The 12,660-nt window shown below is 44.0% G+C and overlaps 1 protein-coding gene across 2 annotated transcripts; it reads right to left on the minus strand.

Moving 5' to 3' along the window:
- Positions 1-5,450: 5,450 nt before the first annotated feature.
- TCEAL1 (transcription elongation factor A like 1) lies at positions 5,451-7,510 on the minus strand. Of its 2 annotated transcripts, none has more exons than XM_035020258.1 (3): positions 7,348-7,510; positions 6,835-6,909; positions 5,451-6,477 (listed from the first exon to the last, which is right to left on the minus strand). In XM_035020258.1, the coding sequence occupies exon 3, from the start codon at positions 6,463-6,465 to the stop codon at positions 5,986-5,988; it is 480 nt and encodes a 159-aa protein (XP_034876149.1). In that variant the 5' UTR covers positions 6,466-6,477; positions 6,835-6,909; positions 7,348-7,510; the 3' UTR covers positions 5,451-5,985. The 2 variants fall into 2 exon arrangements, with proteins under 2 accessions (XP_034876149.1, XP_034876144.1); XM_035020253.1 differs by having other exon boundaries at positions 6,835-6,912.
- Between the last annotated feature and the right edge of the window lie 5,150 nt (positions 7,511-12,660).

Genomic DNA, 12,660 nt, shown 5'->3' on the forward strand with positions numbered 1-12,660 from the left:
CTCAGCAATAAGAAAGAAGGTCTGAAATTTTAGAAGTAAGGCCTAATGATTAAGAGTTCTGACTTAGGAGTCAGACAAATTTGAGTTCAAATCCAGATTCCTGGGCGCCTGGGTGGCTCAGTTGGTTAAGCAACTGCCTTCAGCTCAGGTCATGATCCCAGGGTCCTGGGATCGAGTCCCACATCGGGCTCCCTGCTCTGCGGGGAGCCTGCTTCTCCCTCTCCCACTCCCCCTGCTTGTGTTCCCTCTCTCGCTGTGTCTCTCTCTGTCAAATAAATAAATAAAATCTTAAAAAAAAAAAAAAACAAAAAACAAATCCAGATTCCTCCACTTACTGGCTGTGTGATCCTGTGTAAGAAACCCAGATTTTTTGAGCTTCAGTTTCCTTATATATATACTAAGGTAATAATGCCTTCCTCAATGAGTTGAAATGATTAAAGAAGATCCCAAATATAAAGTACCTGGCCCGAGGTAGTTTCTTGATCATTTTGAATTTTTCCCTACCTCCAAACAAAGCTGGTGTTCCTTCCTCAATCTTATGCTCTTTGGGGGACCTGTACATTCATGTGGCCTTCAGACACAGGCCTCTAAGATCAAAGAAAACAATTTTATCTTCACTATAATATATATACAATAAACATATCTTCACATCTAGGGGTGTGGTTGATGGAATATAGATGAATATCATGGCACATGTGCAAAGAAAAATGAAGGAATAAATAAAATATATGCTGTAAAATATAACTACAAATATATGAATAACACATAAAAGTATCTGAATAATATATTTTATTAACATAAAAGGAATATACACACAATGTAAGCACATACATGTCAATATTAACAATTTCTCTAAGTAGAGGAACTATAGGTAATTTATATTTTCTTCTATACTTTCCTACACACGCAGATTTTTCTGGTAGAAACATATAACTTCCACAATCAGAAAAAATACAAAACAGTAAAAGACCTTTCAGTTTAAACATACACACACATGCACACACATACTTATCTTGACTTGAGACAGGGAAAAACCATCTAAGTATACGTTGCTTCTTGTGCTACCTCAGCCCCCAAGAAGAGGTTGATACTGTGTCAGTCCAGTGTGAGTCAGGGTTGAGGTATTCCCCTCCCCAATGTCAACTCTTCTTCCCCCACCCTCCAGTAGTTTCTCTTTCCCTCTTTCCTTTGTTAGCTGTGTTCAACTCATAGTTCTGGCTCTGGTCACCAGATGGCGTGCTTACTTCTACTTTCTTAATACTATTTAAAACCAATATTATCTTGGTAAAGAGGTTTAAAGAAAAAGTTCATTTTTTTACACTTAGGGTATGAATCAGTACATTCAGTACAGTCCCACTTTCGTTTGAAAAATACATATTCACAGAAAAGGGTAGAAGGATATACAAGTGGATTCTTCATTTAATTCAATAAATATTCAAAGAGTCCTTACTACATGTCAGGTACCACAAGCCACAATCCATATTTCCATGCCAATCTCTTTTCCAAACTCTATCTAACTGCCTACTGGACATTTCCATCTAGAGAAAAATAATAATGTAAAAACTCACCCAAATGCACAAACCAACAAGGATACAATACTTGGTAAGTCTAAATCAATTATTCTCTAAGGCCTGAAAAACTACAATCTAAATTGGAGGCAGTGTGGGACACCTTGCTGGCTCAGTTGGTGGGGCATGTGACTCTTGACCTCAGGGCTGTGAGTTTGAGCCCCAGGCTGGGTATAGAGCTTACTTTTATTTTTTATTTACTTATTTTTTAAAAGATTTTATTTATTTGACAGAGAGAGACACAGCAAGAGAGGAAACACAAGCAGGGGGAGTGGGAGAGGGAGAAGCAGGCTTCCCCGCAGAGCAGGGAGCCCAATGCGGGGCTCGATCCCAGGACCCCGGGATCATGACCTGAGCCGAAGGCAGATGCCCAACGACTGAGCCACCCAGGCGCCCCTAGAGCTTACTTTTAATTAATTAATTAATTAAATTGTAGTGCATAGAGTGGGGAGAGGGCAGAATTTGATTCAGACAAATCTGAATTGGAACAGAGGATCTGTCTCTTCTTTATCTGTATAATTTTATTCCTTATTCATAAAAATAATTGAGTTTGAGATAGTATTTCTGAATGGGAGAGGAAAGAATCTCTGGGTATTTTACAAAGAGCCTGAACCTGATCTCTCAGGTATGCTACTTCATACTGAGGGGCTCCCACTCTCAAGCAATGTGTCATAGAAGTCAGATCATTCTGATTAAAAGAGGGCTTTCTCTAGGGTCTGGGACCCTAAATGCCTTTTGCTCTGGGGTTGACCAGGCAAGCTGCTTCTTGGATATGTGATTGAGATCCCAGCCTTCTGTTTGGGCAGGGAGTTAGTTAAGAGGCCCAGAGAGCCAGGCTGTAGATGCACCTGACCCTCTACCACCAATGCCCTTGGCCCCCAAGTCACGGGCAGGGCCTGCATTGCATAGGGAGGTTCACACAGGAGGTGAAAACCCGTTTCTCCTAAGCTGTTGGACCACATGCCTTTGCAAGTTCCCTTTACCCGGAGTCTTCTCTGACTCCGGGCCTGGGCTGACACAGACATCAGAAGCACTGCATGCACACAGCAATGTTCAGGGCAGAATCACCGACACAGGCTGGGGCACATCTGAGGCCCTTTGGGGAGTCTGCGCAAGGAGGGTCGAAGAGGGATGGGTGACGTCTTGTCTGAGGTCTAACCCCATTTGTGGAAAAGCTAATTCACTAGACTCAGAAGAAGAGCCAGCTCCTTCTGCTTCAGCCCCAGGTTACCTGGTCAGACCCAGGTCAGACATCTACCTACTCAAAGACCGTCCCAACCAATGCTTCCAATTAGGAATCCTTGGGACTTTATCTCCTCCCCTTCAAAAAGTTCCCAAAAGAGAAGGGGGAAAGGGGGGAAAAGGCCAAGTGCTCTGACCTGCAATGGGGACCGCTGTTGCCCTCCAGATAAGTGTGGCCAGGACAATTTGGCCACCAGCCTCAGAGGATTTGGTGCCTGCTGCAGGCTGGAGCAGAGAAACCAAAATCAGACCCACCCTGGAGAGACAAGTGTGACTTGGATGAGCCTTTCCACCTCCTACCTGAGCACCGCCCCTCTGAGCACCAGCGGGGTGGATTCTTCCTGTCTTGTCAGACTGGCACAGTGAGCCTCTGGAAACTTCTCTCGCTCCAACTGGAATCCAGCCCGACCAGCATCCATCAGGCTGCCATGACCTTGAAGAATGGTTTGGAGACATGAAGATCCCCCCAAATGGCATCATACAGTGGAAAATAAAAACAAAAAAGGTCAAGGGCACAGGATTGGTTTACCATTTTGTGAACTGATAACCAAAGAACTTTAAATTTATTTCTGATCCATTTTACTCATTGGAAGGAAGAAATGCAAGGCATTACATAATGCCAGTCGTGGAAAATACATCTTGCTATTTTCTTGTCCTCAGCTTTTTATTCTGTGTATGGTCTTGCTTCGCTGCAAGAAATCTAAATTTTATGTAGTAAAATTGATGAGGCTGTTTTTAGTTTCTTAAAAATATGCTTGGACAAGCCTTTCACTTTTTAAGTAAACTCCATACCCAGTGTAGAGCTTGAACTCACAACCCCCAAGATCAAGAGTCGCATGCTCTACTGATTGAGCCAGCCAGGTGCCCCAAGCCTTTCACCCTTTTATGTTTGTTTTTTTTTATATTTTTTATTTATTTGACAGGGAGAGACACAGCGAGAGAGGGAACACAAGCAGGGGGACTGGGAGAGGGAGAAGCAGGCTTCCCGCTGAGCAGGGAACCCAATGCAGGGCTCGATCCCAGGACCCTGGGATCATGACCTGAGCCGAAGGCAGACGCTTAATGACTGAGCCACCCAGGCGCCCCAGCTTTTCACCGTTTTAAATTCTGATAAAATCATCTGCTTCTTTTTCTATTTATGTCATAATTTATTTTTACGAAAACCAGGAGTATATTGCATATAGCAGTGGATCTCTAATTTGTGTGCTAATTGATAGAAAAGGAAATTTAGTGGGTCTGGGGTAGAGCCCAGGTCCCTGCATTTTTTATACGAGAAATGCTAATATATAAGATATGCAAATAATTTTAATGTTGAATTTGGGGTAACAATTCCTCCTCCCAGTGATCCTTCTGGAATTGCAAATCATACTTTCTAAAGAAGTAAACACATTGAAGCTACACAGTCAATCAAACAGAAACTCAGGGTTCATGACTGGGTCATAATTTAAAAAAATTATTAACCACTATCCATGTTTCTAGAATTAATAGGATCAATAAAACAATCTTAGGTGTTATAAGGGTAGTTTGAGAAATCATAATCTCTGATACACACATGCATATATATGTATATACATATATAGTACTTTAATGACTTACAAAGTACTTTTGAATGCTTCTTGGTGATGTGGGGTAGGGTAGAAGGGACATGCCCTAGCTTTAACCTAAGTCTTAATTTCCTCTTTAATTTATACAAGCTGAGCAAGTCCGCTGAATTGGTTAAGGCAAGTCTGCCAGAAAACCCTTGGGAGGGAATTTGCCCTGAGGCAAATGTTAGGCACCTAAAACCGTAGTCATTTTTGGAGATTATTTGGGAGGGAGGTTCCAATTCAGAATACACAGCATTATGGCTGGCCCACAAATTTGTCTCCTAGCCCAAGTCTCAGTGAATTCATGTTTGAATGAATTGGGGAAAAGATGAGGCTTTCAGGAAAAAAAGGGACTATTTTGCTAAGAACTCTTTAAGACCTTGAGGTTTAAGCAGCACTGGGATGCTATGCACCTGGATAAGTATAATATTAAAGCTGAAGGAGGGGCATTCTCCATTTATCTGTAGGAGATACAGTTCAGCTTTGGCCCAGGAGGGACTCCAGAGCAATCAGGGAAAACTTCGCAGCTGGAGGACCCAGGCACCTTAGCTGTGGGGTAAGGGGGCTTGGAAGGAGCAGGACCCAGAAGAGGCAGCTGTGCCCAGCAGTTGTGACAATATCCAAGGGAAGAGAATAGCAGGACAGAAATAGAATGTGGCACGCAGCTGGGATCTCACAGGAATTATTTCTGGGTGTAAGTGAAATCTCCTTTGGGTTCTATCCCCTGTATTTGAAGGGTATCTCTAGGAGTTGGGGGTCCTGTATGGGCAGATGGGGGAAAACCAGGCAGCTCTAGGATCTTCATTTGGCTCCACAGCCACCTTGTAAGTCAAGCATCATTCCTCTTTCAATGGGAAAAGAATGACCCTTAAATAAAAGTACCTGGTTTGTTTTTCTGCCTGAGATTTAAAAGAAACATGGGATTGGGGCACCTGGGTGGTTCAGTCCATTAAGCTCAGCTCAGGTCTTGATCTCAGGGTTGTGAGTTCAAGCCCGCATTGGGCTCCATGCTGGGCATGGAGCCTACTTAAAAACAAACAAACATGGGATTTACTTTTCTTTAAAGTTCTGAGAAGTATTTATTAAGTGCCACATTGTCTTTATAAGCTGATTGACAGTTTTTAAAGTTTTTCCCATTATATATTTTTTGCAACAAAAGTAAAATGTTTGTCTTGAAAAATGAGAAGTTCCGATGAAGCAAAAATGAGAAACAAACCAAAACACCTATTACCGCAGATAGCCACTGTTAAGCCATTTAAGTATATACTTTGTTTTCTCTTTGCATATTAATATATAAATATACATTTTTTACAAAAATGGGATACAACATATACTTTTCGAAATTTTTTTTTCACTTCACAATATATAATGTACATCTTTTCATGCAAATGGGTGAGACTCATGATTGAAAAAGGGAAACTTGCAGCTTGTGGGCGGGGAAAACCCAATTTTATGCCAGTTACAAGTGAAACACCTAGAATAAAGCCACGCGAAAAGTTATAATTGAGATGGGCAAAGGTATATGAGAAAATACCACCTTCAGGTGGCAATACTTATATCAGGCAAAACAGAATTAAAGGTCGAACACATTAAATAGGATAAGGACGGTTCCGTCTCGCCTTCCAATGCATAACCATCAATTTGTTGCGTACTCTTTTCATTTCTTCCATCTCCTCTGCTACCTTTATCATCTCCTCATTGCTTAAATTTCTGCCGTGTATGTCCCCTCTAAATTGCGGGCGAGAGCGAGCCAGCCTCTCTTTAAAGCTTCCTTCTTCTAGCTTATGTTTTCCAACTCCACAAGGAGGCTGCTCCATGGGAGGGCGCTCTTCAAACAGGTCCCTTCTAGAAAGGCGCTCCTGAGGAGGGCGCTCCTCGGACACCAGCATCTCGGGAAGGAGCTCGGGAAGGAGCTCCTCGGGAAAGAACTCCTCCTCCGAGGACTGCTCCTCGGAAGATGGTTCCTCCGGAGACTGCTTTTCGGGAGAGTGCTCCACAGGAGGCTGCTCCTCATCCGTCTTGGGTGCGCTCTGTGGCTGTTCTTCATTTTCTTGGCAGGATTTTTCCATGTTCAGGATGGTCTTTAGGTAGTTATTCATAGGAGACAAGCAAGGCAGAGTCAACCCACTTGGTGGCTGGATCAAAACCCCGGCCCCGGTTCCCATACCTGCCTTTCCCCGTGTCGGGGCCCAGGTTCCCCAACCTACGCTTGCCGAGGGGCTCTCCGGCCCTGGGGACCCCGCCGCGTCCCACCCCTCGCAGCCTCCCTCGCCCCCTCCTTCCCGAAAGCCCACCGTTTTCCCAGCAGGCCTTGCCACAGGCCTCTCCCGCAGTGGCAGTGGCAGTGGCAGGGGCGGGGCGGTGGTGCTGCCGACTGCGTTCCCGTCAGCGTCCTCCCTCGCACCCCATCCCGGGCCACTGCCCACCCTTTCCCCGACCTGGACCTCTCCTGGCGGTTTGCTCTAGGCGTCCTCTCCTCAAGGCGCACCGCGGTGACCTGCAGACCTGCAGACCTGCTGACAGACGCAAGACAGGGTAGGGGGCGGGGAGTGGGGAGGAGGGAAGGACTGAGTGACACCACACGTCCCTTTCCTGGGCATTAGCCGCCGCCCCCACGCCGGCCCCCTCTGCTACCCCTCCCCCAGGCCGCACCTCAAGCTTCATCCTCCGTGCCCCACCACCCCGCACCCCGCAGTGCTCGTCATTTTTTTTCAGGCGGCAAGTGCAAGCAAAGGATTACTTAGAAACTATTTCTAAGTGACTGTGTCCCCCAGGGGCCCCCACTCATCTCCCCACCTCACCCCAAGACCACCATTTTCTGCACCGAAATGTGGGCGCAGGGGGCGGGGCTGGGTCTAGGAAAAGGCCTGGTACTCTCTGCCATCCCGATCCCAGAGGTTACTGGGCAGCAAAGACCCTCGTACCGATTTAAGAAGACCAAGGGGACTTACTTCCTTCTGCTCTTCCCCTCGACCAAAGGGCAGGAGGCAGACGGTGTCTGGACAGGCAAAAACGACCAGGAGAGAGGGACTTGGGCAGACATAGGCTCCTGGTCACGTGAGGGCCGCGCGTCACCGCCGAGCTCAGATCCCCAGTTACCACTTTGACCGCGGGCGGCCGTGCTGCAGCCTGCCAGTATTTCCTAACACGCAACACATCAGGCATCGTCACTCACCTCTTTGTTTATATTTGCCTTTTCCTGGTTACCAGAGACGGTCAGCATCCAGTCTTGGGAGTTATTGCCTCTTCTTCTCTGCTGCTTACCCTGATACCACCTCTCTCCCTTATTCTCCCGTTGTCTGCCACCAAGGCCCATTATTTCCCCTACGGGCCAGAGCCTGCACTGAAATTTGACTATTTGTCCTTAATGAATCGATACCATATGTCACCTTTCCCAGCTTTAATCCACATCTCTAACTCCATCAAGTCCGTTTAGGCTCTATCAACATGGTTTACTTGTCACTTTTATGGAAGATAAGCTTTCACTTTTCCATGACTTAAGGATTTTTTTGAGCCCCCAAACCTGTATTACAAATAGAGGCTCCAGTCTAAATTAATAATCATTCAGTTCTAGAACTCTAGAGTTGTTTGTAAAGTATGCAAATTAAAAACATGAATACTTTGATTTTCATAAATCAAAATACACATCTGTCCATCTAAGTACAAATAGTCTAAAAACGTATTTGTTATCTGTAATGGGAGCATTTTTGGTGGAGACTGTGGCATTATTATATATGTGTATATATGGATACTATTTTTTAAAATTTTTAAGTAAACACCACCCATGGGGCTTGAACTCATGACCCCAAGATCAAGAGTCACATGCTCCACTGACTGAGCCAGCCAGGCACCCCTATATGTATGTGTGTTTGTCTGTGTGTGTGTATACACACACATTTTTATATATATGTGTGTATATGTATATATATATGTATATATATATATAAAGAGATTTTTCTGGGACTCTAAATCCTTAACCAGCCACCTCTTGGTGTTGCTGGTCGAGAAAGTGTATGCTAATTCATTAAATCAGCAAGTATCTGGGTCCTGAGACAGCTGTACCCAAAAGATTCAGCACAGAAGATATTCATATCCAACTATGTAATAATTCTGTTGACCACACACTGAGTAGCAGGATTAAAATCATATTAACATATTCAATTGTCATTACAAGTATGTATGTTTAGATCTAATGGTGTTTTATGATCTTCAACCTCATGCCTGCATCTTACTACTCATATCAGCCTGGATGCTACCTTCTCATGCAGGTACCCTTTCTTCCAGAGAGTAAAGTATACCTCTCCTCTCTGTATTTTATAGTTTCAGGGTCGGTGGCTATCAGATCTGTGAGGATCCTGGGATCATTTTCTTTTTTTTTTTTTTTAAGATTTTTATTTATTTGACAGAGAGAGACACAGCTAGAGAGGGAACACAGCACGGGAGAGGGAGAGGGAGAAGCAGGCTTCCCGCTGAGCGGGGAGCCCGATGCGGGGCTCGATCCTAGGACCCTGGGACCACGACCTGAGCCGAAGGCAGATGCTTAACGACTGAGCCACCCAGGTGCCCCTCATTTTCTTTTTCAAACCCAGGCTGTCTAGTAAGTTTCCAAACAAATTCATATGGGAATTTTCCTATTTTAAGAGCTTTTTGTCACTTTTTTCCAACATCTAATTTACTTTGTGTTGAGATAGCAAGACAAATATTAGTTCACTTTTGTATCTTTTCCATAAATGTTTTACTTTTCAATTTTTCAGTGATGTGTGTCTTTTAAAATCCAAGTTTCACTATGCCTTCTTTATTCTTTTCACCAAAGGCTGGCTTCATCATTTGTATGGTTTCTTTCCAAGAGGACCCCCATTTTATTCATTTCTTCACTTCTATCCTTTTCCCCCTTACATCCTGTGATGAAGAACTCACTACCTTAAAAGACACTGATTGAAATTTCATACAGCTGTAGTCATTCAGAGTAGTTTTTCTTTTATTGAGCTGATACCTGCCTCCCAGTAGTTTACATACATTGGTGTTGGTTCTGCCCTCTGGAGTGATACGAAACAAGAATGAAGTAACAAAAGTGCCTTTTACCCTTGATAGCCTGACACTGCCAGAGTTAATGTTCTAGTTCTTTCCCCTTCCCAGTTGTGAGGCACACTGGGCAATCTACTTGAACTTTCTGTGACTCAACTTCCTCATCTGCAAAACTGGAGACATAATAATACCTACCTCATGGGATTGGGAAAATGAGTAAGTAAGTCCGTATATGTAAAGGACTTGGAAAGGTACCTAGCACATAGAAAGCACTCTGTAAGCATTAACTATAATAATAGAAATAGTAATAATATGACCTAATGCTAATATTACTATGAATTATTGTTTATTTTTAATTTTTATTTTAATTTAATTTTTTTAAATTATTGTTTTTTCTTAAGGTTCTATTTATTTATAGAGAGAGAGCGAAAGCGAGAGAGATCACAGAGGGAGAGGGAGAAGCAGACTCACCACTGAGTGGAGAGCCCCATGCCGGGCTCTATCTCAGGACCCTGAGATTATGACCTGAGCCGAAGGCAGACGCTTAGCTGACTGAGCCACCCAGGTACCCCTTTAATTATTGTTTTTTAAATTAACATTAATTCAGCATGTATGCCAGGTATTGTGCTAAGCATTTTCAATATGCTATCTCATTTAATCCTTAAACAATTATATTCTCACCAAGACTTTTTTATTTAGGCTTAACCTCCCCAGTTATTTCAGTTCTTTCTGATATGATATACTTTTTCAAAGTCTCTCACCATCCTACATGCTCCTGAATTTGTAAATGCCTCTGAAAATACTGAATGTTCTGCCTAGTGTAGAATGGAGTGATCTTATCACACCTTCATTCTAGAGTAACTACTATACATCTGTAGATGCATCCTAAGATCATACTAGATTTTTAGATGCCATATCACAGTTAAATCCACTTTAACTGCAATCACCTGACACCCCCAAATCTGTTTCACACATCCCTGTTAATACACTTATATAAATCTTTCTAATTTCTAAAATTTTAATTCCAATATAGTTAAATACAGTGTTAAATTACTTTCAGGTGTACAATATAATGATTCAACAATTCTATGTCTTACTCAGTGCTCATCAAGATAAATGTACTTTTAATCTCCTTCACCTATTTCACCCATCCCCCACACCCACCTCCCCTCTGGTAACCATTCGTTTGTTTTCTATAGTTAAGAGTGTGTTTTTTTGGTGTATCTCTTTTTCCTTTGTTCATTTGTTTCTTAAATTCTGCATATGAATGAAATCATATGATATTTGTCTTTCTCTGACTGGCTTATTTCACTTAGCATAATACTCTCTAGCTCCATCCATGTTGCAAATGGCAAGATGTCATTCTTTTTTATGGCTGAATAATATTCCATTGTATATATATATATATGCCACACCTTCTTTATCCATTCACCTGTTGCTGGACAGTTGAGCTGCTTCCATAGTTTGGCTATTGTAAATAACGCTGCAAAAAATGTAAGGGTGCATATATGTAAATCATTTTAATTTTAACCCAAGTATAGAAACGTCTGTTTTTCTGGGCTAAATGTTGTCTTGTTAGATTCACTCCCTTATTCTTTGAATCCAAATTCTATCATTCAGTACATTAGCTACAAAATGTTAATTTAAAGCATGCCATTAGTACTAAATAGGCTGATAAATTCAGCAAGTTAAGGAAAGATCTAGGGGAGATCTCAGCAAAGAGCTCTAACTACAAATGAAAAAATTCCTTTCCCCTGTTGGGTTTGGCGGCCAGGAGCGTGCCCTGCCAGGCCTGTTCCCCTCCTTTCCTCTCTCAGTGTGACCTTGTAGGGTGGGATTACTTTCTAGTGCTGCTGATAGTAGGAGACACAGTTGCCCCTGAAAGCTCCCAAACTAGTATAAATTAACCCTTGTTGAGAACTTGGCAAACATGGGGGTCAGACAAGGGAGGTATAAAGAACTAGAACCAGGAATGGAAGGAAGAATGAAGACAATGTCTTTGTGTTGGCTCTAAGTCTCTGCCTGACAGTAACTGATTTGGGGTTCCCTTGAGAGAAAGGGCTCTCAAGAGGAAATAAGATGAAGGTGGTTCTGCCATGGTGACAACCATTTGTTACAAAGGAATGTGGTCTGCCACTTGTGTGTGGTTGGGGTGGGTGCTATGAAATAACCCTTCTTCTGGATTTGATTCGATACTGCTAACATAGGGTCCTGTGAGGACATGTTGCTGGGCTCACAATTGCTAGGGAGGGTTTAAGTCTAAGAAATGCCATTTTATTTTATTTTTTTTAAAGATTTTATTTATTTGACAGAGAGAGAGCACAAGTGGGGGGGCAGCAGGCAGAGGGAGAGGGAGAAACAGGCTCCCCACTGAGCAAGGAGCCCGATGTGGGGCTTGATCCCAGGATTGAAATCCTAGCAGTATGATGTAAGAGATGGAACCTTTAACCACCTTGTAAAACTGCTCCTGGGCTGTGGGCTCCAGGCACGTTTACATGCAGCCAGGGTGGAGAGTACAGGCCTTTTCAGGTAGCAGGAGCTGAAGGAATCAGAAGGCAGGCAGGGCAGCCCTGCAGGCAAGGGGGAGGGCAGTCAGACCCTGGCAGCTGCTGCCATGGCAACGGTGTCCAGGGCTCTGGCCTTCCTCTGGGGGATCTGAGGAAGCCAAGGGTGAGTTTCTGGTGTAGGGATTCCCATTCTCTGGTGAGGCTGCCCTTCTGTGGCAGAAACAGAGCCCCCTCCATCTGAGCCCCTCCAGAGCACAGATTCCATGCAGGTCTGGTTTCACTTTGCAGTGCCTGTCCGCCTGGAGTCCAGGAGGAATGCCCTCTCCAGCTCAGAGGTTCCCCCTGCTGCCGCCGCCTCTGCATTCTTTCCTAATGACACCCATGGCAGCATTTTGGTCTCAAGACTAGCTGCTGTGGATTGCAGCAGGCCCTGTCCAGCCTGTAGCTCTCAGGCTCTCCCCCACTTTCGTCCCGGGGGAAATAACCAAGTGGGAAATGCAGAGACAAGAGCCTTCTCTTTTCTGCTTCTGGCCTCATCCTGACTGGGGCTGGACACACACTCACTCACACCCCCCCACACACACACTCACACCACACACACACACACACACACTCACACACTCTCTCTCTCTCTCTGTTCCCACTCCTATGCCCAGAGAAACAAGGAAGGGGCTCTGAGGAAAGGTGGGGTAGCAACTCAGGCTGCTGGGAAACACTCGGGGGCTGGGAAGG

Source organism: Mirounga leonina, unplaced genomic scaffold (genome assembly GCF_011800145.1).
Source record: "Mirounga leonina isolate KUSES-001 unplaced genomic scaffold, KU_Mleo_1.0 Mir_113346, whole genome shotgun sequence".
In the NCBI taxonomy this organism is placed as follows: domain Eukaryota; kingdom Metazoa; phylum Chordata; class Mammalia; order Carnivora; family Phocidae; genus Mirounga; species Mirounga leonina.

Coding starts and splice junctions, on each gene's coding strand:
- TCEAL1 (XM_035020258.1), bottom strand. CDS start 6,465: ATGGAAAAATCCTGCCAAGAAAATGAAGAACAGCCACAGAGCGCACCC.